The sequence below is a fragment of the Maniola hyperantus genome, chromosome Z (genome assembly GCF_902806685.2).
Source record: "Maniola hyperantus chromosome Z, iAphHyp1.2, whole genome shotgun sequence".
Lineage (NCBI taxonomy): Eukaryota > Metazoa > Arthropoda > Insecta > Lepidoptera > Nymphalidae > Maniola > Maniola hyperantus.
Window position 1 is genome coordinate 8,564,159 of NC_048564.1, and position 27,527 is coordinate 8,591,685.

At 35.9% G+C, this 27,527-nt stretch overlaps 1 protein-coding gene and 1 long non-coding RNA gene across 3 annotated transcripts in view; one reads left to right on the top strand and one right to left on the bottom strand.

Moving 5' to 3' along the window:
- On the bottom strand, window positions 1-27,386 carry LOC117995516 (golgin subfamily A member 6-like protein 22). Of its 2 annotated transcripts, none has more exons than XM_069508749.1 (2): window positions 27,208-27,386; window positions 1-2,090 (listed from the first exon to the last, which is right to left on the bottom strand). In XM_069508749.1, exons 1-2 carry the CDS (start codon window positions 27,334-27,336, stop codon window positions 1,146-1,148), a joined length of 1,074 nt encoding a protein of 357 aa, XP_069364850.1. In that variant the 5' UTR covers window positions 27,337-27,386; the 3' UTR covers window positions 1-1,145. The 2 variants fall into 2 exon arrangements, with proteins under 2 accessions (XP_069364850.1, XP_034839414.1); XM_034983523.2 differs by lacking the exon at window positions 27,208-27,386 and adding an exon at window positions 3,815-3,926.
- LOC138404521 (uncharacterized) overlaps window positions 11,240-27,527 on the top strand; it is a 77,960-nt gene continuing 61,672 nt past the window's right edge. The window contains exon 1 of the long non-coding RNA XR_011238441.1: window positions 11,240-11,281. This is a non-coding gene — a long non-coding RNA (uncharacterized lncRNA). The remainder of the gene's footprint in view (window positions 11,282-27,527) is intronic.

A 27,527-nucleotide genomic window follows, 5' to 3' on the forward strand; every position in this document is an offset into this window, starting at 1 on the left:
GAAATATAAAAACAACATTGTACTTTATATCATAGTGGTACTAATGAATCACCTAACCTCAGGGATATGAAACTAACAGCGAATAAAAACATAAATAATTATTTTTGGTTCAAACAACTGTGGCGATGAAAAGTCATTAAATACCCTTCAACCATGCCAATAAAAGTCTATATATGTTGATGCTTCAATTTCCGGTAGAAACTCTTAGTCAGTTCAATTTCAGTAAAAGAGGAGTGGACAGCGATTCACTCCTAATTCTACTAAAATATTTTCTATTGCAGTAAAACTTTATTTGTATTCATTTATTTCTATTTTATAGTAAAACTGAAATTTTATAGTAACACTGTAAAATAGAAACCTATGTTTTTGAATCTAGAAGATTTATAAGATCAAATGAACAATTCGTTCAACTCAAATATAGTATATTTTCAAGCTTCTGATTGTGGTGGCCAGAGTAGTTTTAATTCCAGTACAAATTATATCTTTTTTGATAATAATTTATGTCATATTTACTTTTATATATTTTTTACTTCTGACCATGCTTAACCGAGGTGTGCAAGATCTTATCCCGTAACGTCCACAGTAAAATTCTTTTGAATGATCATTTATAAATATATGTGATATAAACGTATCAAAATTACTGGTAACAATCCAGTGGGACAAAGGTGGGTAATAATTTATCCCAAAGTCCTCTTCACGACTGAATATGGTGCAATCATAAATCATTTGTAAAAATCAAATGAATTATGACTGAACGACATTTTCAAATATCCTTAACTATTAATTTAAATAATAATTCGGTAAGTAACATGTTCTGCCATAGTTAACTTTTAATGTTGTAAAACATGTTTTTTAAAATACAACATCAAAAGTCAACCACCCAAGGCGCACGTAAAACGAAATCAACATTCGCAAAGGAAAATCGGAATTTCACGCAATCGCCGTAAAAGAGAGCATTCGCGTTAGCGTACGCCTAAAGTGTTTGCTTGGCAAATACTTACCAGTATTATTAGTAGATAAAACAATCCATAACATTATTTACAAAAACTCAACATCAATATTTTGGGTCTCACTGGTAACAACTAAGTAACAAACGACTACATTGTAATTATCTCTATATGTACAAATAACATAGCCCGAGCAAACTACTTATCCCATCCATGGTGTTCATGTTCTTCGTGATGTTCATGATGTTCGTGATGTTCGTGGTGTTCATGGTGTTCATGATGAACAGGAACCCATACTTTTTGCCATACTGGCTTGTATACCTTTTTCCAGGCTGGGACTTCCGTAGTTTTCCATACAGGTACGTTTATTTGATGCCATTTTTCAACCCAAATTTTCTTTTGCACTGGCACCCACACTTCCGTTTTAACAGTCTTCCATATTTGCACTTTCTCTTCAACCCATTCCTCTTTTTTCTGTACGGCCCATTCTTTTTTCTTGTCCCATCGCCATATTTTTTTCCATTCTTCTTTCCATTCTAACTTTTTCTCATCTACCCATTCCTGTTTATGCTCTGTTTTGAATGATTTTGTCCAAACAGGTTTCCAGATCAATTTTTTCCGCCAAAGATCGTGACTCGTGTATTCCCACCCGTGTTCGTCCTTGCCTAGGTATTTTTCTCCTGGCACACCCTCCTTTACCCATTCGGGGACGAACTTTTTATTCCATACGGGGACGTGTATGGTTTTCGTCACAGGTACCTGAATGACCTTCCAAACTGGCTTGTATACTTTTTTAACATCGGGGACCTTGATATCTCGCCAAATAGGTACTTTGATTTCCTTCCAAATCGGTTTTTTAATGACTTTCCATGCTGGTACTTGTTTCTCTTGCCACTGTTGAACTTTTTCTGTTACCCATTTCGCAACTTTTTCCTTTTTCCACTCCTGTTTCCAAATTAGATGCTTTTTAGTGACCCAAATTTTTTTGTACTCTTCCTTCCATGCAAGTTTTTTCTCCCAAACTCCTTCGGGAGGCGAGTGCCAGTCAGTGGGCGATCGTTTATCTCTTGAAACTTCAACATTTTCTTGATTATCTTTAAGTGGAATGGCTATTGAAGCCACTACGGCAAGCGCCAACCATAGCTGAGAAATAAAAAAAGTAATTTAAATTTAAACACATTTCTGTGACGGAAACTATTTACTGAAAGAAATTGAACTAAGATAAAATAAGTATCAGTACCCTTATTATAAATGCGAAAGTGTGTTTGTTTGTTGGTTTACTGGTTTGTTGGTTTGTCCTTAAATCATGTCGCAACGGTGCAACGGATTGACGTGATTTTTGCATGGGTATAGATAAAGACCTGGAGAGTGACATAGGCTACTTTTTACCCCGGAAAATCAAAGAGTTCCCACAGAATTTTAAACACCTAATTCCACGCGGTCGAAGTTGCGGGCATCAGCTAGTCGTAAATAATTAATTATAAAAATTAAAGTTGAAGTTAACACTTAAAACGGAAGTACGATTCTTCACAAGTTATAGGTAGAGTCAATACTCATTTTATCTTAAAACACCTACTTATTTCATATACTGCGTAATTATTCAACGTTTATTTAAGTTTAATATTTATTTTTTGTTCACACTTAAACAAAGTTTTCAATAATAAAAGTTATACTTATAAATTATTATGGGTCGTAATATTTTTTTGCTATTAACCACTGCTTGTTATTGTACATAGTTGCAATTACAAAAATATGAACAGAATTAAAACTGTTAATAATCTCTTGCCACTTCTATTTTCTTCATTTTAATTTAAATATACAAAATATGTAATTTTCATTTATGAGCTAAATGAATACATAAACATTGTTACACTTTTATTTTCAAATTAGCTGATGCTCGTCTGGTGGGAGGCTTCGGCCGTGGCTAGTTACCACCCTACCGGCAAAGCCGTGCCACCAAGCGATTTAGCGTTCCGTGGCGTAGCCGTGTAGAAACCAAAGGGGTATGTATGGGTTTAATAAAAACTGTCATACCCCTTCCAGGTTAGCCCGCTATCATCTTAGACTGCATCATCACTTACCACCAGGTGAGATTGCAGTCAAGGGCTAACTTGTATCTGAATAAAAAAATTAAAAAAACTTCGTCCGCGTGGAAATAGGTTTTTTTTAGAAATCCCGTGGAAACTCATGTCACTGTCCAGGTCTTCATTCAAACCCATGCAAAAAAATCACGTTAATCCGTTGCACCGTTGCGACGTGATTGAAGGACAAACCAACAAACAAACACAATTTCGCATTTATAATAAGGGTACTGATTCGTAAAATCTTTAATGGTTTCATAGGTTTTATAAACAGCAAAACTGATTATAATTAAATGTTGAGGTTTCCAAAAAATATTTATAACAATTTAAAACCCTTTGGCCTTTACTATTAGACGCACCGGCAACACCCATATCATACACATTTCTGTAATTTTTGGTATGTGTAAGCCATGTGTAAGCAATCTGTAAATGTTTATTACTAAGGACCTTTAAGGGCACAACACTGTAGAACTTTGCATTCAAGTACAAATAATATAAATGTACGTGTAGCTGCGGCTAAGCTTACTCTACACAGCATTTGTTAATTGAATCCAAGATATTATTTTAAAACATTTTTTTGTTTCAAACAAGAATTACTATTTGTTAATTAGGGATAATCATCAAATTCACTGTTCTAATTATAAAAAACAACGTATAGGTGTAGTTTGTCTCTAGCTTATCTCACTTTCCTAATAATTAAACCTATGATTGTTTATACTTTTGTTTTTAAACCACTTTTTTTAGCTTATGAGCAAAATAACAACACATCACTAGTATGTCACCCACCGTGATCGCCAGCGTCCTCATTTTGAAAGCGAGGTGCACGCTGCCACGACTGTCTTCGAAACGCCCGCGCGAGTGTATTTATCAACCAGCCCCTCTCTCATGTGTGTACTCCTTTGCTCAGGATCGTTTATGACGTTTTCTCAATCGTGACCAGAGGTAGGACCAACAGTTCAAAGGTATTATTAACGAACCGATGAGGTAGAAATCGATACCACCTAGCCGCATGTTAGATTCTGTTAGTTGTAACATTACCCGAATATTAAAATACAAACGTTGATAATGTTCATTACATATAACCAGCCCTGAACGCGTTATTGTTGTTTGTTTAGATAATTAAGATGTGTGGCCGAGGTTGACAAAGCATATTATAACGCCTAAAATTTAACTCCTCACGCGCCATTTTAACTTTTTATGTTACATTTCATGTCCTTATTTTAAAGGTGAACCGTAATTTTGACTTGACGGTTGACCCATAGAATTAGAATGGTGCGTAAGGAGTCATTTTTACGGGATATATCAATCTATTGCTATTGTTAAGTAATGCATCGACTAAAATGGTAGGTATCTAGATGGGTGATCAGCTTTTGAGGTCCTTCAGCCGTTTTGGGTTCTACATGCCTTGAAGAGTGCTTCAAGCCGTCGGTCTCGGTTATATTATCTACTACCATCTGATAATAACTCTAAAAATCAAATCGAAAAGAGTTGCATCCCCGCCCCGATCTTTCCGTTTACAACTCTATTATGAGAATGAGATTTCAACTCTTGGATTTTTACAGTAGGTAATTAGGTATTATCAGATGTTAGTGATAATACCCGTGATCGATGGCACGGAGAAAATAAAAAGGCCAAATTGGGGCACAAAATGTCAGTCATTCATCCAGTTACCGACCGGGGTCGACGGTGCTTAACTATCGCGATCGTTGGATATGCGCTGACAAAGTAGGCCTTGCGGCCCCAACAGTTCGTCCATGAAGTTGTAGCTGTAAATTAATTCGATCAGAATACTTACGAAATTATTGTATCCCGTCTTAAAAGCTAGGATGATAAGGATAGGTATATAAATAAATAATCTTCTTTTCTATACATAAAAATGAATCACTGAATGTGTTGCTGATCGCAAATCTCAAGGACAGCTGAACCGATTTCGCTAATTCTTTTTTATAATATTCCTTGAAGTACGAGGTTGATTCTTACGGAGAGAAAAATTTAAAGTATTAAAAAAAATTAAAGAATCGACTGTTAGGTGGTACGGAGTTTGCCGGGCCAGCTAGTAAGTAATCTATATAAATATTATCCCTAAGCGAAAAACCACTCAATGAACGAACTCACTCTTCGAAATAAATCCTAAACGGAGAAATTCATAGAAGAACAAAAGAGACCAACACAGTTCAAATGATCAAGCAGAAGACGCAGTGTCATGTTCGTCACAAAGCTGACGCCCATCGGGGCAGACGTAGTCTGAACTGGAAACATTTTACCAGTAAGTGCAGTGTAGGATGACCTTCATCCAGCTCAAACGATGACCTCAAGAAGAAGGCGGAAAGCGGGGGACCTGATGGATTAAATTGATGGATTGGTGCAATCACATAACTTAAACAACTCTATACATTTCACAGTGTGGCTTTTGTTAGCACCAAATTTGCAATCGGGGTTAAAATTATTATATAACGTGACCAAGTTCTAGTAATTAATATTCAATTAATTGTTCTCTTATGAATACTAATAAAAATCGCCTTGACTGTCATCATATGATAAGATAGCTTATGATATAATAATTGATAGCTATTTGACTCTTTACAAATATACGAAACTAGCGGCCCGCCTCAACTTTGCTCGGGCTAAAAAACATAATAGCCTATTAAAATAGTACGGAATGGACCTGTGCACGTTTGGAACCCTCGTAGCTTTGGTTTCAAGTTTACGTAATTAATTATCACATCATTATCTTACAAATCCAACAATTGACAATCAAAAAGTGTACAATGGTAGTTAGCTATTTTGAATAAATCACTTGGCTTTGACTTTGTAAACTAATTTTTCAAAGAGGTGTAGTGGTCCCGAAGATTAACCTCCACATACACACAAATTTATATAATTCGCATTCTTTATAGTAGGTATAGATAGTACAGCTATTAACTAACTATTCCGCAGTGATCGTTTTGTTGAAAAAATTATCAGTAGTTTTAACGGTAAAGGAAAACATTGTGAAGAAACCTGCATACGTGAGAGTTCTCCAAGACACCAAACGTGTGACACATAAAAATCGTAGGGCTTAACCACTTACACTGTGCAATACCAAATCAAATAGTCAACACAAACAGGTCAAGTTCAGTTGATCAAATAGAAGAACCGCCTTGAATACCGGCACATATTCCTTTAAGATTCATAGTTCATCCAATTTCGCAAGAGCTCTCGTAGTTGGGCTCTGTGTACTACGACAGAATGATAATAGCTTTATTGAAAAGCGTTTAAGTCATCGTTCATCGTTTACGATACAGGACCCCATACGTCCTCCGGGCATACTGCTGCTTGTCTACAGGATCCCATATATTCGAGATCGCCCGTCCGTAAATAAGGCTCTTCCAAGTCTGCATTTTCCGGTGCGAGATCACCATTCAAGCACCTTGAGACCCCAACGTCTCTCCGTAAATGCTTCGTATCTTATTGAGCTATGTCAGTCAATAACATTCTTCTACGGATTCCTTCATTTCTAATTTCGACGGTCACGAAGGACGAACGTTTATCTCCAAAAACGAGATTTAACGCAAAACAGCAATATTTTTTTTAATTGTGTTCTTTACTTCAATATTTAAACTAAAACCCCTACTGAAATACTTCGCTAATAGGGCTTTATCTAAGAAATGAATTAGGCCGACCTACTTTAATTATTAGGGCGTACCTCAAAAAAAAAAGAACCTTTATAGGATCAATTTGTTGTCTGTTTGTCCGTCGTGTCTATCAAGAAAACCTATAGGGTAGTTAGGTATTTCCCGTTGACCTAGAATCATGAAATTTCTTATGTAGGTAGGTCTAATAGCGCAAAGTAGTAAAGGAATAAATCCGAAAACCGTGAATTTGTGGTTACATCACAAAAAAAATATGCATAATATTTTTTGATTTATCGTGCGAAATAACGAAAAATTACAACTGTAGAACGGAACCCGTTAACGGAACGGAATAAATAACATAAACATAATTAATATATAAATACTAAATGTGATTTTGAAACAAAAATATATATGTACATTGTACCTACCTAACATATAGTGGTATACCAATACCCGTAGAAACGGATAAGTGGCATATGTTTTTGGGTACCTAGGGGTAACTCGTGAACTTCGATGTAGGTACATAATATAATAAGGATGGACTGCTCAGCACTTTCACATCCGTTATCTTTTATTAATTTCTTGATAAATGGGTGCATATGTCTTTGAAAACACGAGAAAACATGGGGAAATAATACGAGATATTTTTTTAAATAGAATAAGGAATACTAAGTTTAGTTAAGAAAAAAGCGAATTTCGCCAAAATTGAACTTGACCTACTTCAATGTAGATAACGGGAACATTACGGCGGTTACGCACTCATCCGATCCGAGTCCGTGAAAATACGTTCCTTTTTGTTTTGGGAGCTTATGACATATGTCGTAGATAATCGCTGGTATTATATGATAATCTTGGATGACGGATAGAACTCGGATGACGGAAGTGCAGTGCGTAACAGTGCAGACAAACAGGCGGACAATGAAGTGATCCTATAAGCCTTATAACCCTTATAGTATAAGGGTTCCTTTTTTCTCAGGAGAAACGGAACCCTGAAAACATAGCTAACTACTATGTTTAACTACTCGGTTTAAAAAATATAGGATATCTACTCAATCTATCTGTGATTTCGACCGCTTAGATTTAGGTTTTTAAAAATCCTGTTGGAACTCTTTGATTTTTCGAGATAAAAAGTAGGCTATGTCACTCTCCAGGTCTATGCTAAAAATCTTTGCCACGCGATTGAAGGATGACGTTAACGATTTACCAACGCCGAGGAGATTACAGAACCTCATAACTTATTCGGCTCTTGCACGCTGCAAATATGTAAATTCGTTAATCAATTATAAACGGTTTAACTAAAACATTATAATTATCTAACTCTACAAAATATTTTTGATTACGTTACTTAGAATAAATTTAAAGAATCTGTAAATACAAAATGGTACCATCTTTACTAAAGATGAAACAGCAAGTAGTAAGACTTTAAGATAAAGACCCACTTCCCCCTAAAAACTTTAAATACACCGTTTATAGAAGAAAGATAAAATATGGAGCTAAGAGCTTAGATCCACTACATTGCCTTACAATTTACACCTAAGTTTATCTGGTGAACAGCAGTACAGTCCACGACACCGTAATGTAACAGCAGTCCAAATAAAGTTAAGTAACCCCATACCTGCCTATCTACACGAACAGTAATTAACGCGTCTGCGTCAAGTGATTCACATGCAAGCAAATACAGAAGTGCCATTAGATACACTCGGGTAAAAGCTAACAATATTGGGGCTAATCCTGTTGTACACAATCTGTAACATAACTAAATTGAGACGTCTAAATCTCGTGCCATCCTTTTCATCCTGGAGCATTTTGGAAGGGATAGCAGCACATTTAGACCTGAATCCCAGTGTCATATAAAGAGAGAATCAGCGCGTACCTTCGTTATTATATAAAAGCTGAAAGTTTATCTGCGTATTGTCCCCAACACAGGGAGGAATGGTCAGCAACTATGAAGTTTGGATCATGGTGGCTTTGGGAGATAACAGGTAATAAAACTGTATAAAATCTTACGTCAAAGTAAAAAGTCTTATTTTTTAACATTTTCTTCGAAATAGTATTAGAAGTCACGTAATGCATTTCCAGACACGTGTCGAGGCAACCTCCTACCAGAAGCCCTTACAGCGGTTACGCACTTATCTGATCAGAGTCCGTGAAAATACGAATATAAAAAACTCGGATATTGCTTACGCACTAAAATCCAAGCTATTCAGTGGACATCTTTGACATAACTAAGTCATAATATGTCCGATTTTAATCCGAGGCACATCCGAAATATTGTCGCGGATGAACGGAGAGAACTTTGATGACGCAAGTGCAGTGCGTAATCGCTCTTAAAGTTTAAAAGTTTAAGGGTGTCTGGCTAATAAATTTAGGTAGGTACCGATGTTTTACAACAATCAAATACGAACCTTTATTCGATTTTTGTAAAAATGAAAGATATGAAAATGTACCTACCTATGTACTACTATGCATTTTAATTTTTTTTAATCTTTATTTAGAGAGCTTGGTCGCTTATGCGACTACGTCGCTCTATAAAGGTTACAAAGCTTACGTACTATATTATAATTTATTCCTCCTTAATCTTACTGCACTTATAAAAAGTTCTATCATAATATGCTTAATAAGTATAATAAGAGTCTACCTTTTAGTAAGACTGGTCGCAATTGATTTGTTGTTACCCGTTCCATCCACTTCAAGACCCCTTCTGATCACCCAAACAGTACAAATTGCGTTCCCCTAATTTTAAAAAACGTTCAATAGTGCGTTTTCAAAAAGACAGACAAACTCACTTTCGCATTTGTGTTATTGTGGAAATGTTACGTGATGATAATTACACCATTATCTTCGTTGAAATTTCCATTCTTAGAGTTTTCATATTAACCGGAAGAAAATAATTCACACGCTGCGGCGGCACACGCGTTCAACACGCAAATGTTCTATCTTGTCCCTTTGCATTTGATTTCGGTTATGTAATCTATACGTTCGTATAAAACTCCACACACGTAAATGTAAATTATTAGTAAGTAGTTTTCCGGGTATTACAGATGAATTTTCATCGTCGAATTATAATAGTAGGTTAGCCATAACTTCACCGTTGTGGATAGTTGTATGTACTATGTATGGCAAGATAATATCATCTTAACATAATAATATACAGTTTTTTATTTTGTATAGGTATACATATACAAAAGAATAAGCTGTCAGATGGACATATCAACGTACATACAGCTGAAATTGCTTGGTCTAGAAACTGAGATTTTGCATGTGGATTTTTTCTGTACCGTGTCTACGTTACGGGAAAAATAATTTCTTAGTGAGATTCTAGTGTCTAGTAGACTCTATTGATAAACGATGTTACGATGACTCTTATTTATTTAATAAGGTTTAGTTTAATAAGGTACACTTAAAACATACATATTGTAAGTTTACAAAAAATAAAACATACACACCATAACACGTGCTGATATCAATAAACAAGTGCGCATAACAGTCACACATAGCGCCATGTAAACTTAATAATTAGGTTAAAAAAAAAATATTGTACACACAAAAACACAAAAGGAAAGATTACAAAAACATAAATTGTACAGAAATCTTAAAGTTACAGTTTTTTTTATAAGTAGGTAGGTACTTATACATGTTGTAGAAGTTTTTGTAACTTACTTAATACCATTAAAGTCGGTATTGTAATATAATTATGTAATGGAACACCTACTTATACATACAAAATTTTAACGCAGTCTCATTTTACAACACATTCAACATTCGTACTATACTCGCGTATAAGCATTAGTTCCATATGGTTTAAATTAAGTAATCTCTACGCCTACATACCATTTTTTACTTTTTAGTATCAAAAAGCCAAAAGATTAAGTTAAAGCTTTATTTTCTACACCTTATGTACTAATTTCGTAGAATATTTCAGTTGTTTGTTTCTATTATGTAGGTAAGTATATTCGTTTTTGATGCTGTAACCAAAAGATAAGTCAAAAATTATACGAGTATACCTATTAGTTGAATGGCTTGTTACACACGTACATTGCAACCGAGATGGTGTGAAAACAACGATACAAATTATGCATATAGTAAACTAGATATAGTTTCCATACTACACAAATAAATTCCGAATTATATCCCATGACTAATAAAATGTAAGTATACCACCCCTCACAGTGATCGTTGAGGGTTGAGAGATCTGCACTCTTAATAATTGTAGACGACTATGTACCTACATTCAGTAGGTACATAGTCGTACAACACACACGGAACACACGATCCAGCTAGGTAGGTCCAATTTTGAAAAAGAGGTTAACCACCAAATCCAACTCGGCTGGGTAACTTCCAGATGTCTTCTCGTCCAAAATTCCTCAATACTACGAGGCTAATGCGTCGCATTATTAGAATTTGGCTCGTTACTACTAATAAGAAAACTAGAAAAGAGCTTATAATGTTCAAACGGCTAAAAAGATTTTGTTGAATTATAGCTTAAAACACTCTCTATCAATCCACCTTTCAAACTAAAAAAAAAATTATTCAAAATCGGTTTATTCGTTTAGGAGCTACGATGCATAGACAGAAACATAGATACACAAACATACATAGACACACAGACACACAGATACAGAGACAGACAGATACACACGTCAAACTTATAGCAACCCTCTTTTTGGGTCGGGGGATGGTCGGGAGTTAAAAATAACTGAATTAAGATTCCATTTCCAGACAAGGAAGACGCGGAGTAAGCTGTTAGTCTTTTTGCAAGTTACAGCAGTCTATTATCATAGGAAACGCGGATCGCGGAAATTGCATGATCAGGTGGATCATCTCCACATGGGGTCAAAGGCCGGTGACCAGAGAAAGTAGTTAGTGCGGCTTCATCAACTTGCCGTTGCGAATTATGACGTCGTTTGAGAACAAAGATTATGAAATTTAAATGGCCAAGTATCCACACTTTGTTGTGGGCTTGTAATAGATAAGTAGTCTGCAAATATGTCTGTTTTCGAAATGCCTGCCTTTTATTGCTGCCTTGCGGGTGGTGTGGCCTAGTTGCAACAGCATATCTATCGTTTGTTGATCCAAGTCGGTAACTGGATGGGTTCTTTCCGCCTTGTAGAATAGAATAGAAAAGAATATAACATTTTATTCAAGTAAACTATTGCAAGTGCTTTTGGATCGTCAAATAATTTACCACTGGTTCGGAACGCCATTCCTACCGAGAAAGTCACAAAGAGGACGTCCATCCTCATCACTTACGTACGAGATACTAGCTGAGCCACCCCGGTTCCGCTCGAGGGGAGTTTTTGTAAAACAGTGAGGTATGGAAGTTCCAAAAATCATGAAACACGTATTTCTTCATTAATTTTATTAATCAGAAGCAAAATTTTCATGGATGTAAATCTTCTTGATTCTCATCTCCATCTCTTTCATCCCCTATTTAACCGCCTAGGGTTGAAATTTCAAAATACCTTTTTTAATGATTCATACCTACGTCATAAAAGAAACCTAGTCAAAATTTCTAATTCCATGACATAAGCCGTGCGCATAGAAATATTAATTTAGGTGGTAATTAATATTTCTATGGTTGTGCGTTGATGCAGCTGCGATTGTCTAGGCAGCTGTAATAGCCTAGTGGTTAGGACGTCCGCCTTCTAATCGGAGGTCGGGGGATCGATCCCGGGCACGCACCTCTAACTTTTTGGAGTTATGTACGTTTAAATTAATTAAATATCACTTGCTTAAACGGTGAGGAAACCTGCATGCCTGAGAGTTCTCCATAATGTTCTCAAAGTGAAGTCTACCAACACGCACATGGCCAGCGTGGTAGACTATGGCCAAAAGCTTGCTCACTCTGAGAGGAGACCCGTGCCCTGTAGTGAGCGGGCGATGGGTAGACCATGATGTGCGTTGATAGTTCAGCCAGTCAGGACAAGTTTTTCTAAATGTGTATATAACTTATGTCTGAAAAAGTCATGATGATCGTAAATAGTAAAGCAAATATAAAAAAAAGAAATCACCAGGCACTGTAATAAGTGTCACGGTCAGCTTACATGCGATGACTTGCAGGTTTTAATGAATCAAAAATATAAGTTTTGTAATACAACTAGGTATTTTCTATCGTTACATAATAAAAGGTAGCTCGCGGCAATACGTACCTACATTTAAAAGTGGCTATACTCAAGTTGAGTGAGTTTTTAAAAAACATGAGTGTAAAAATATTTACCATAGAGTAGATTTATAAAACCTTTTGCTAAACGCAAATGATAGTTGTCAAGTATAAGTCCCGCAATTTGCTAATGCGCGTGGCCCCCATTTTATTGACGTCAGCAGTAGACTGAATTTTCAAGCTGATGGTATATTTTTCAATATTTTTATTTCGGCTGACGTCAAAATTACGTCATTTCGATGTTTATGAGACATGCATTCCAGCACAATAGCAATTTGTGGGACTTATACAATATATAATATATGTATAATAAACCTTCCTCATAAACGTTCGTCATATTCTGAATGATAATAATTGAACCCGTACTGAATTGCACTTAGAAATTTAGGCACCTACCAATTCATTTTTATACTGAAATCAAACCTGTTATAATAGGGAAGGAATGGAAATGTAGATATGTATTATATGTTAAGTACTATGGTCAAATATGACATTCTCATTACTTTTTGAACAACGTACTTATGACGTACTTAGTATTATAATTAATTACTAGCACGTGAGTTGATGTATTTATTATTTTTTCGGCTATCAACTCCCTATAGTAAGCTGACATATTATTATCTACTGTTTTTCCGGAAGTACTTAGATAAAATTTACATTTAGCAATTATTGCCATAACAGAAACAATCCATCAATAAACAGATTCCTCGATACGACGTCAATTGTTTGACTTGAGTACACTTCACATGACACTTTTTCTCGTATTATCATATAGGTGCAAAATTCTTGCAAACACACCAACAAAAAGCTTGATACAATACACACTAATCTACGCGGATAAGATAAACTTTGGGCATTACATTTTTTTTAAATTTTAATGTGAAAGATTGGGATACTATGTTCAAGGTTGAGGCATACCTGATCTGATTACTAATTTTTCTATAATATTTCACATGAATTCCAATTTTTTTCACAAAATCTTGATATTTATAAACCACAGTTTTTAATAATGTAGTTATACAAATTAGGTATAATAAGTCAATCAAAAGAAATAAATCAATTTAGTATAGATTTGTTGAATAATTTATAAGCTGGAGGATGGAACTCCTCAACGACATAAACGACAAATATTTTTCAATTTTTTAATATAAAAATAGGGTAATTTCTGCGAGAAAATATTTTAGCAGCATTTTAGTTAGTAAGCAATAGGCTGAGATACTTTTCATAAAACAGTCCTAGACCCTATGGGGTGCCAGCCAGTAACGTCCCAGTGTACCTGGGTGCTGCTAGTCCCTTTTGGATGCATCGGGCATCCGAGGGGAAGAGCAGTATTCGGGCCGGTGCACCCCGGTAACATGGCTAATGACCTGGTAGGGGGGAGGTTTCTCCGCGTGTCCCTCTGACTAGCAGAGAGCACAGTGACGAGGCGGAGGATGGGACGCGGGCGACGTGCGCGGAGTCTGCAGTTGTCGCCCGTTGGGTCCCCGGGTCAGGAGGCGCACGCACTTTGTCGGTGCGCCTCGGACGCGCAGTGTGGAGACCTCGTGAGCGGGGTCCCCGTTGGAGGGTCTGCCTCGGCGGATGTCGCTGGCTGGGTCGCGGTGGTTTGCTTCGGCGTTCCCGTGACCCAGTCACCAGGCGACGCGCAAGAGCGCCGCTGGGTTTTAGTGGGTATTTCGGTCGCCTCTCGGCCGGCGAGTCCCACATGCCTTCCCTCCAGTTGGTTGGCTGGCTTCCTGGAGGGGGGATCCGTAAACACATTTCCCAGCGTTAAAAAAAAGTCCGAGACCCTATTCATTTATGTTTTCATTAGCACAAGAAAAGCTTTTAAGTTTTGTAATAATGTGGATCGCATTTATCCATGGAGTAAGTATTATGTAAGACATCAGGGTGGGGCAACAAATCAATGGGGGCAACTAATTACATAATAATATTATTATTATAATTTTATGCTTAAGCTAGCTAGGTACTCTATACTGTAAGGCTACGATTAACTTATAAGGTTCATAGTCCTTTGAAGTTTCTTATTTTATTTATTTACTTAGCCCAGTTCCAATATTTTACATCATCTGCGCAGTCATAGTACAGCTCTCAGAAATTCATGACGCGCGCAAAATAACAAAACATTCTGCAATCATAACATAATATAAATTATTGGTTATTGACCTAAGCAGGCCAAGGTTATACATACTCGCATACGTAAATTCATTGATCAGGTAAGCCGTCTTATGTAGAAAATTGTACTTTACGGGTGCAGAAATAAAAAATCTTAATTAGACAAACTGAGCTACCTTTTACGATGACCAATCCGTAATATATCGATATAACAGATTGGTCCTCTTAATCTAGAATTGGTCATCTAGAATTGCAGATACCTATTAATGAATGGTTGAATTTATCTTATGTACTTACGCCAGCGCATGCCCGACCTTGGTTATTTTATAAAAACTGAAAGATACCAAATTTCATGATTCTAAGTCAATGGGAACTTGGAAGTACCCTATATAAGTAGTTTTCTTTACAGACACGACAGACGGACGGAAAGACAGACAGACAAACAAAGTGATCCTATAAGAGTTCCTTTTTTCTTTTTGAGGTACGAAACCCTAAAAAATAAGTCAGAATATTAATAATATCGTGTAAGTCGTGAAAAAAATAGTGATAAATCAAAATATTATTATACTTAATCGTGTATCTAACAAAACCGAATTGATGTTAGTATTCACTTAAAAACCTCGTCAGCAGTATGAAACTGTCCACCAATTTCTATTACTATCCTGTTGGAAATTGCAATTTTTTTAGTAATAAAGGAAATTCCGTGCAAGTGGTAGACAACAAATTTACAGGTGATGACACATTTGTTATTTACAATGAACCAAAAGTTTAATTTGCTATGATCCGCTGAAACCGATCAAATCAGTATGGTGCAATATGCGGAATGCAACATGCACCACCCGCCCTCCCTCTGCTAAACATGCAGGAAAAACCAGCCACTAAGCAAGCAATACGCACCACTACCACGCAGCACCACACAAATCCCAAAACACACTCGACGCATGTTTCGCCCCGACACCGGAGCATTCTCAGTAGATGTAGACCTTACAATCCACAAATGCAAAGTCAAACTTTGTCGTCGAGTGTGTTATGGGGTTTGTGTGGTGGTGCGTATTGCTTGCTTGGTGGCTGGTTTTTCCTGCATGTTTAGCATTGGGAGCGCGGACGGTGCATGTCGCATGCTGCATATTACATTTTGCACCATACAGGTTCGACCTGTCTCAGCGGATTATAGCAAACTAAGCTTTTGGTTAATTGTATATCATGGATTTCCGCAAAGCAACGCCTGCTTCTATACAACATTTGTTATTATTTTGAACACACCTTTACGCCTCACACTTACACAATGGACGTAACATGTCGTGGTTTTGTTTAGAAAGTACCTGTTAAGGATCCTTTAACACAGAACCTACCTACTTACTGTTGCGTCATGACGTTTAACCCGAAAATTAACCTACTTTTCTATACGAGCACGTAATATAATACTACTACTAATTTTTGTGACACTAATTAACAACTCGGATTTTTTTGATGATTTATTTGTATAGCATTTCATTGTATTTACTTAATGTAAAATCGTATGCATAATTCTATGTAATCAATTCTGTTTCCTGATAGGTTTCCATAACAGAAAATATAGGATTTCAAAGTGGAGACTACATATAAGAAAACTGTTTTTTTATAAAAATAGCTTTTCAATATTTCAATTGATGCTACGCAATCTATTCATTGTTATAATTTAGATTCCACATTTGAAACTTCTTTATCGATAGACCAGTGGAGTGATTCGCTAACTGAGTGATCAAAGACTTTATTCACATTTAAGAATGGCGCCATAATTTTTTCAAAAAATTATAGCTATGATCTCGGGATGATGTAGGATTCTAAAGATACTCCATACATCGCAACCTGTTCAGGAATTTTAAAGTTATGGTGGAAAAAGAAACTCACATATACCTAATACCTACTTACATATAACTAGCTTTTGCCAGCGACTTCGTCCGAGTGGACTACACAAATTTCAAACCCCTATTTCACCCCCTTGAGGGATGAATTTTCGAAAATCCTTTCTTAGCGGATGCCTACGTCCTAATAGCTATCTGCATGCCAAATGTCAGCCCGATCCGTCCAGTAGTTTGAGCTGTGCGTTAATAGATCTGTCAGTCAGTCAGTCAATCAGTCATTTAGTCAGTCATTCAGGCAGTTAGTTAGTCAGTCAGTCAGTCAGTCACATTTTCCTTTTATATATTTAGATTAAGCAGTCGTGTAAAAAGAGTATATTAAACCACCAAATAAACTCAAGCAAAGGCAGAATTGATTAGCGATATTATTCAAGTAAGAAATCACACGACTAGACTACCTAAGCATAAAATATTCTGAGACGTCGTTATGCATATTTTTACAATAAAACCAATACTGTTGCATAATATGGCGCCATATGTAAATTGAGCTGAAATTCTTATGGTGGTTAGGCGTTTAACATATTTTTATTGTGTAAGTTAATAGAATCACGAGTTTTAGGTGTAGTTACAAAACAATAATTAATAACAGCTATTAACTACTAACCAAAGTAAAAAAAAAATCCATGCATATTAACATGTTTTTATTAACTTATGCGGGTGCAGCGGCCATCAGCGCCGAACAGGCCAAGAGGCGCAAATATTGAAGCCTCGACGGGAGCCTCTTAGTCGTGCCTTTTGGCGTGGAGACCTTGGGGCCGTGGGGCCCGGGGCTCGAGCTCTTTTTGAGGAATTTTCAAAAAGGGTTATCGAGTCAACCGGGGACCCGAGAGCTGGCAGCTACCTTGATCAAATAATTGGTTTGGCCATCCAAAGGTGTAATGCTGCCAGCATCTTGGGTACAGAGCCTCGCTGCGGTGGTCTCGGTGATGTTTTAATTTACTTTATTCTAGTTTTAATTTAATGTTGTTTTTTTAATTTTTGTATAGATTTTTATTAACTTGCTTTCTTGTCGGTCTGTTTTTCCAATATTTATTTATGAGCATCACTACCAGATGATGCCCGTAACCGTAACTTCGCGGGGATTGAGATTTTTAATAATTCCGGAAGAAAACTTTTATTTTCCCGGGATAAGAAATAAAAGCATTCTGTTCATCTATTCTATTTATCAAATTCAATTCAGGGATTGGGCCGTGAAACCGGCAAATTACAGAAAATGTATCATTGTATTAAACAGTTATTAGATGATGCCTGTAACTTTTCGGTGTGGATTTATGTTTTGAAAATCGAGTGTGAACTCCTTGATTCTCCGACTAAAAAGTAGCCTAGATGCCCGAAATGCAAGCTATTTTTATCCTTTTCGTCAAAATCGGTTAAACGGATAGGCTGTGAAAAGCTGACAGACAGACAGGCAGACATACTTTCGAATTTGTATTAATATATGGATTTAATCTAATATCTTGAGTTCACAATGTTGAGTCTTTTCATTGGTATCTGATGCGTTTATTGTATGCAGAATGATTTAGCTATAACACAATGGTGTCAAAGTGATTTTCCGCGATTATAATAATATGATTTCCTTGTGTTGTGATTATATTGTCTTATATCAAGATAATGTATTTATACATTACATCCAGGTGGAATACATAATAGTATAACATCATGCGAATAGGGTGATATAATTCGATTCAAATTACTTGTCATACAACTGACGGGGAAGCGACTAGTTAATTTTTTTTCTTACATCATACTTATGAGGTGATTTATTGTGTTCAAAATATTTCATCGGCCATCTAAGAACGATATACTTACGTAGGTACATATACAATACAGTGCACGTATATGTACAACTGTTACGCAAAAACTTAGAATAGGTATGTAGTATGTACGTTAAATAGAAGAGGGACGTGATTGAACGGTGTTTGCAATGAGGATTTATTTAGAAATGCACAGAGATTGGGTACAATCACTGTGCGTTAATACCTACGTTTGTTATTCTGTAGGTGTAGTTCTCCAATCTTATCGAGATAATGTGCCCGATGGATATACATACGTGATATAACCATATAATAGTAATATTTTTTGACAGTTGTAAATAATCGTGGGTAAAATTAATGACTGCTCGAAAATACGACGACACACTTCGAGAAAAGTTACGTAGTGCCCCGTCCTTTAGTTTGGCTCGTCTTGGCGGGGCCACTACCGTGCCCCCTGATAAAAAAGTTTAAGTACGACATACAAAGTCAACGATTCATACAGTTATATAATTTGTAAGCTGTGAAGAAGAATCAATAAAAAAAAGAAAAAAAAACACAAAACAATTTTGAGTTTTTCATTCACGGTTTGTTTCATTCATGTTTTATTTCGGAATTGATTAGTTCGGAAATGAAATATTTCGTACACCCACAAAATAATATGTTGTTTATAATTATGTACGGAACCCTAAAATGGGTAGGCCCGAGTCACACTTGGCTAGTTTTTATTCATATCAATTCTATTAAATGTAATGCGATTCGGACAGTTTATTGCTCGTTGGTATTTGCTGAACTTGTGGCATTTACAAAGAAAGCCGCTTGCGTAACTAGCTACTATGAGAGCAGTTATGAAAGGAGATCAATTTCTTGACCAAATAAATGTTATATTGATAGGATCCCACCATCAATTATTACCTTTTATATCTACTGTACCGTAAACATCTTGGTTATTATTAAACTAGCAACACGAAATATTATCTTTTATTGGCTATACTAAGATCGAAAATCAACATATAGCAGTTAGTGATATTATAATATAAAATAATATCAGTACCCGATGCTTGCGATTTTGTACGGGTGGATTTAGGTTTTGCGTAATATATACAAAAACGAGTTGCCCCTGGGCACCTTTGGCCCAGGGGCAACCAGGGGCGGACTTTTTGACGACGTTTAATGTTAAGTTGGTAAGGTTTATTTAAGTTTTGTATGTTTTATTTTAATATTTTTAAGTACTTTTAATTTAGATCTAAGTTTATTTAATAGAATTGTATGTCATTATGATTAATAAATTATTTATCATTATACTTAAATATATAATAATTTAAATTGAAATTATCAAAAAGCAAAATTAAGAATCATTTTACCTTTTATCACAAGAAACATATATATAAAGATGTATCATGTTCAATCGCAAAACCTCAAAATATTTCAAAGCGATTATACCCCGGAAAATACACTTTTTATACCAACAAAATAACTGTGATAATATTATGTTATTACAGACAAAAGCTGGAAGGAAGTTCTAATAATTTAAATAATACTTTTAATAATATAACATTCGCCACTGAATCTGGAATATATAAATATTGTATGAAAAATACAATGAAGTTTTGTCTATTTATATGCTAATGAAAATCTCCGGAATAAATTACACAATATTTAAAACATGTAAACCATCACATTAATTGTAAACCTTGTGTAGGTTTTTAAGTGAACGTGATAATATTAATTTCATTAGACTTTGATTAAAAATATATTATTATCATTTCTTTTACATACTCATTTATTTGAGATTGCCATGGTCTTGATGACACTAATGCAATAGTTAGCAAACTACCTCTTGCACACGTTATTATTAGTAAAGATAACCTTTAAACTCTATTGTCGGAATTCTCATTATTTTTTTAATTTGATACTAAACTAGATTTATTTATTTTACAATTTTTTGTATAGTTTATTCACCTTATAGGATTTAATGTGAATTTATAACAAGGCCTAAGGCCTAAGACTGGAACGCTATAACAAAGCCAATAGTTACACCTGAATCATAATTGGCCCAAAGGGGTGAGTGATGCGACGCTACTACAGTGGTACATCGATATGCAAGTTGTTGCTTCCTTTATTCAACATCGTTGGGATCTCTCAGAACCATGAGCCTGTACACATTCGTATACTTATCACTCGAGAATTGAAATTAGTTATTTCGATTCTCGTTACATTATAATTAAAGCTGCTCAGTAGGGAAGATTAATTATGGGTTTCTTTTATAAATCACGCGCTGTTGAAATTTGAGTGCAGAAGGGCATGAGAAAGACGCACGCACAGGTCAATAACATGTATCAGCGTATATTACTAATAATGAACCTTTCTTTTTTTAGTTTCAGATTGAATATGCTGCGTACAGCGCTACTGCGGACCAGCAAACTGGCGTGAAGCTCAACTTGAGAGTGAGCCCTAGGGCTCACACCCAAAATTGTGTAAAGAGGTTATAGAAGTGTACTGACCTACAAGATAAAGTAAGTAGGTATAATAAACCTGTTACTTTGAAGATTAGATAGGTACCTATTTATGTACATGTGGGAAAAAAAACAAATGACTTAGAGATGTATTGTAAAAGACGAGTGACAATTAATATAGGACCTACCTAAATTTCGGATTGGGAACTTTGGGAAAAACGTGCAGGCGGATTCCTGAAGTGAAGTGTTTATTATCACCGCCATGCGGACCTATAGTACATATTATATAAATGCATAGCCGACTTTGAAGGACTATGTTCTTTAACCCATTGAAATTGCAATAAATAGGTTTAATATACTACTTAGTTTTTAAAGACAAAAAGTTTTAAGTGTAGGTAGGTATAATTATTTTTTTTGAACAAATAAAAAGGAAAGTATTATTTTAGTATTTCTCAACATGATCAAAGAAAAAATGAGGAGATCAGTAGAAGAACCAGAGTGACCGATATAGCTCAACGGGTAGCGAAGCTGAAGTAAGCTTGAAAAACCGGTAGACATTGGGATCCCAAGGTGCTAGAATGGCGAACTCGCACCGGAAAGCATGGCGTTGGAAGACCTCCCACAATGTGGACAGAAGACATCAAACGAGTAGCAAAGAGTCACTGGATTCAGGCGGCACAAGACTGGTGCGTGTGGAAGTCCCTACAAGAGGCATATGTCCAGGAGTGAGCGTCTATCGCTTGATAAGGATGATGATGATGATGAAAGTTTTATTGTTTTATTAACATGTAAAATTTTGAGATTGACTGATGATTTTGATATCTTCCAGCCTACGTTAAGTATAGCGTGCCTTGCCTAGCACAGTCTCATTATGAGGTACACGCACACATTTAAAATATCTGAAATGTAGTCGCCACCTCTGAAATAGCCCCATGTAGTAGTTTTTGATGTACACACTTTATAAAGATGTGGAAAACAGTGGTGTCATTATACATATTTTATGCGACGACTATGTGTAATGTATTCTGTAAATATCGTGAGAAAAACACGAACACGTACTTGAACTTATTATAAACCATTGTCATTCAACATTGTTCTGACTGATGGGAAGGTGATGGGTATCAAGAAAAAGATGTGTAATTTAGCCTTATGCAAAAATCTTTACAATATTTTGAAAGGAACAGAAATTTAATGCATGAACTCTCTCGCCAAAGAAACGCTGGTAGCCCTTTTCAGTATGGTTCTGTAAGGGTTTTCTTAATGATAGGTACGATCAAAAAAGCTCTTGCCACCATAAATAGACCTGCGCTCATCGAGCTGGTAGGAATTAGTTGGGACGATGGTGAGAGACCTAGTAATTGATTGATTGTTCTCTGGGAACCCAAGTCCATCTGGCTCCCTGTCATATTGAGGACTGAAGACTGGCAACCACAGAAAATATAACTGAACCCGATATATGCCGCTAGTTGCCTCTCGTATCGATATTGACATTTTGTTGCCTTTGCCCTAAGGCCATGTCGTCTAGTGTTAAAAAACTTTACTGGCTGACTCGCATTTAGCCGGTTTTTTTTTCAGCGGATGTGTATTGGGAAATGATACACTCTCATTCAGACAGTCCATCTCCGTAACAAAAAATATTTCCATAAGAATCTGTATATGGCCAACTACCAACCCACTAACTTGCTTGTAGCGTTATAAAAAGAATCTGTGAATGTTATGCAATTAAAAGAAGTTAATGGGATTTTGCATAATTTGAAACATTACGACTGCATAACTATGTATGTAGGTATTAATGTTTATCGGGGCCAAAGGAGCGGCTTTATTACTGTACACATCGCCATCTCTAATTACTACTCTCTTATAGTCTGGTTATAATCCACCAAGCTAGCCAAGTGCGGATTGGCAGACTTCTCACACCTTTGAGAACATTATAGAAAACACTCAGGCATGCAGGTTTCCTTGCCGTTAAAAAAGTGTTATAAACGATTTTGATATTAGTTGCACGTGACTCGTCCCGTCGTGACTATGACCCATGCAACTGCAACTAGGTAGAAATATCGACAAAGAAAATCATCAAATTAATCGTGGTACCCCGTTACCCACATTATAATACTTCGTTGTCTGTCTGTCTGTCGTGTCTGCCAAGACCCGTAAGGAGAATCAAAATCTATAGGGCAGTTCCCGTTGATCTAGAATCATGAAAGAATGATTTGGCAGGTAGCAATACCTTATACTTAGCTCAAGTAAAAGGAAAAATCTGAAAACCATGAATATGTAGTGAGTTATACATTACAAAAAAAGTGTTGTTTTTTGTACGATGGTACAGAACCCTTCGCGTGTGAGTCCAACTCGCACTTGACTGGGTTTTTTTTAAAACCCTGATTAGGTACATAACGATTATTTCATTAATTTTATTATTCAGTTTTCATGTTTTTATCTTGTTCTTGTGTTGTGACAAATAAGGTGTTCGGCTATTAGCAATCATATGTTTGATTATCATTTTCTTCCACTTTCAAATTATCATACCTCTTTCTAGCTTTCGAGCTACAATAATTTTATTGGAAATAGTCTCATACGAATAAATAATAAATTAATACCTAGGTATCTAATTAACCATTATACTTCCAAAATATGCAATTATTCCGCAATGTAATGTGTATGACTACCTCCCTGGCGCAGTGGTAAGCGCTGTTGTCTTATTAGCGGGAGGTCCCGGGTTCGATTCTTGGCAGGGGTTTGGAATTTTATAATTTCTAAATTTCTGGTCTGGTCTGGTGGGATGCTTCGGCCGTGGCTAGTTACCACCCTAAAGGCAAAGCCGTGCCGCCAAGCGATTTAGTGTTCCTGTACGATGCCGTGTAGAAACCAAAGTGGTATGGGTTTAATAAAAAACTGCGATACCCATTCCAGGTTAGCCCGCTACCATCTTACACTGCATCATCACTTACCACCAGGTGAGATTGCAGTCAAGGGCTCACTTGTATCTGAATAAAAAAAATAAAAAAATAAAAATTGTTTTTTGTTTCATTTTGCCCTTTTCTAGTTTGACCCCGATGGTGAATCTACAAAATTTAAATTGAATGCGTGGATATAAATGGCATATAAGTCTATGATTGAATGAGTATACAAATTGGGTTACCAATTGCAGTTCGATAGTTTAAATTTTGCCACTAAGTTACTTACCTAAAATTAGTCATTTCACTATAAAACCTCTAACAGTGATATCACTGCTGTTAACCAACCAGCTGTAAGGTAGGCAAATGATATTGTTTCAATTATTTTGATTTGCCATAGTCAGAAAATGAAATAAAATCTGTACACCAATTAGATTGAGGCCATTTTGCGGGACATCGCTGCCTCTAGTTTATGGCACCTCTCTGTTTATTATCATCGTGCTCCTTCGTACCTTTCACTCATGAATGTTCCCTTGATTATAGGCCTCGGGTCAATTGTCAAATACCGAATAATGCTTGCGACGACGACGAAAATATGATGTCAGCAATTACATAAATGTGTTCCTTGAGAAAGCTTGAGTAATAGCCACAGAGAATAAATTAATACGCTGTTATTGATAATTGCTATGCTAAAAAGTTACAAGTCTTATACAATACGCTAACTGGTTTTTTTTACTATTCGGAGAGTGTGTTAGTACTAAAAACTTTATTTTATTAATGGCCTTGATCAAAATTTGGTAGGAACTTATCAATATCCATCCATACTTCCATACTAATATTCTAAATGTGAAAGTGTGTCTGTCTATCTATCTGACTATATGACTGTCTGCTAGCTTTTCACGGCCCAACCGTTTAATCGATTTTGATGAAATTTAGTACAGAGTTAGCTTACATCCCGGGAAAGGAGATAGGCTACTTTTAATCCCGGAAAATCAAGAGGTCCCACGGAATTATTAAAGAACCATCCGTTTAACCGATTTGTAAGAAATTTGGTACACTGGAAATGTATAAAGGCAACTTTATAAATTTAAAATAAACTTTAAAATACTTTTATCCCAAAAAATACAAGAGCTCCCACGGAATTTAAAAAACCAAAATTTACGCGGACGATGTCGCGGGCACCATCTAGATTATTATAATTATTTTGATGGGCACAAAATATGAATTACAGAAACAACAACAATAATTATAGTAACAATGAATATAATTATTATTATTATTATTATAAAATAACCTATTATTTTATGCTAGCTTACACTGGGAGTCCAGCAAGTAATGAAAGTTGTTTGTAGTATAGATTCTAGGAAATATTTATTTATGGCTTACCGTTGGTTTCACATCGTAAAGGGCAGAGTCGTCGTTACAGGAAGTAAGATAAGAGGTAGATACATTGCTGCAAAGCCATGTGAATAATGTGACCAACTGATAGAACCTCAATATGGGACTATAAACGGGGCAAGCTTAGGTGAGATAAGTGAATTTATTGAAAATAGGGATTGCAATCCCGCAAAACGGGATCCGGCATTCCCGCGGGATCCCGCTCCACTTATTAATCTGCTGGATCCCGCACCTTCAAAACGCGGATCCGCGGATCCCGCAAATTTAAATTTACCGCTAAAACATTCGTGAAGTTTTGCGTAAGAAAGCGAGTGGCTCGAGCACGACGTTGCCGTTTCGCACAGTGACACATAGACTCACCGACTACCATAGATTATGACCACCGTGCGCTTCGCGCGTCGTTTCTGTATGTGACAGACAGAGTGTTTTCGTATTCACCGTCCGGCGTTTAACGTAAGTATATTAATGTATTCTATTTATTTTTTGTTTTGTGCTATTTTATATGCTGATTATGCCCGTAAATGGGAATATGTCGTAATGTGGCGTGAACATTTGCTTACAAGTACACATTAAATACATACTTGCAGGTAACGAATAAATGAATCATGTCCAAGTCCAATGAAACTGAGAATTCCGAGAAAGGGAATAAAGGCGACGACAATCAACTTGGTAAAGGTCTGTGGCGTTATAATACGTACATAATGTAAGACTTGTTTAATTAATAATACTTGATTTTTGAAACAAAAACCTGTAGTTTCAATTCGATTTTATAACATAATTTTAAATAAGATAAAGTATTAATTTTTCGATCTTATAGCCCTATAAGATCAAAAAATTAATACTTTATCTTACATACAAACGGCAAAAAGTTGAACTACTGTGAATAATTTCAAATATGCGGGATCCCGCGGATCCCGCGCGGGATTCATCAATCCCGCATATCAATCCCGCGGGATTGAGTGAGCTGCGGGATTGCAATCCCTAATTGAAAACTAGCTGACCCGGCGAACTTCATACCGCCTAACAGTCGATTCTTTATTTTTTAATTTTTTTAATACTTACAATTTTTTAAACGTTTCTCTCCGTAAGAACCATCCTCGTACTTCAAGGAATACTTATTATTAAAAAAAAAATTGCGAAATCGGTTCAGCTGTTCTCGAGATTTGCGATCAGCAACACATTTAGCGATTCATTTTTATATATAGAGATATGTAATAGATAGATATGAGTAATTTAGAAAATAGATGAACATTGGCCATCCCTGTATTTTCTTATCTCCGAAACAACTAAGCCTAAAATTTTGAAAAGGATACAGAAAATAGTTATTTACATGTACCTAAGTTATTTGAAAATAATTTTCATTTTAAGTTTTAATATAAGTTTATAATTATTATTTACAATCCACAGTTCCTTAGTTCCAACAAATTAGTGTTCTATATAGTTGTATATTCCTTATCGAAAAAAATACTCAAATCGGTCTTCGGCTTGCAAACTTAACATAATATATTACATATTAAGTATGTATAGAGGTACAAGTACGTCTTGCTTTTATAAATAAGTAAGTAGTATATTATCTCGGAACTATCCTGTAGAGTTACCAGTTTGGCTATCTTCCTTATATGTATAGTCTCTATGAACTTATAAATAACGAGAAAATTATGTAACGTAGTATATACCTACTCAGCGTTTCATTGAGCCCTTTGCTCTATAGAAGCAATATTTTACAGTCAACACTTCATCTTATGTAATTTAGTTAACTGGGTCCCCTCGCAGATACTTACCTACCTACTTCATAAAGAGCATACCTATAGGTACTCGACATTACGTCCACACTCGACACATTCGAATTTTCTTAAATACCTATGCTAAGCGATAAAAGGGGTTACTCACCACGGTTACATAAACACGGTTGAATTTTATCCACAAGATTTTATAAAATAACCCACGACTTCGTCCGTGTGGATTTAAGTTTCTTGAAATTCCGTTTGAACTCTGATTTTCCAAGATAAAAAATAGCATATGTCCTTCCCCGGGATGTAAGCTGACTTTGTAACAAATTTCATCAAGATCGGTTTAGGTGTTGGGCCGTGAAAAGCAGACAGACAGACAGACATACACACTTTCGCATTTATAATATTAGTATGGAGTATGGATAAATAAGTAAATTACAAGTAAACACACACAACAGAAAACGATGAAATTTATATTGA

What these genes read in the sequence shown, in the direction of transcription:
- LOC117995516 (XM_069508749.1), bottom strand. Translation starts at nt 27,336, where the DNA reads ATGCTATTTTTTATCTTGGAAAATCAGAGTTCAAACGGAATTTCAAGA. An exon ending in ACCGTGTTTATGTAACCGTG is followed by an intron (nt 2,091 to 27,207) that starts GTGAGTAACCCC and finishes TTTATTTCTCAG; the next exon opens with CTATGGTTGGCGCTTGCCGT.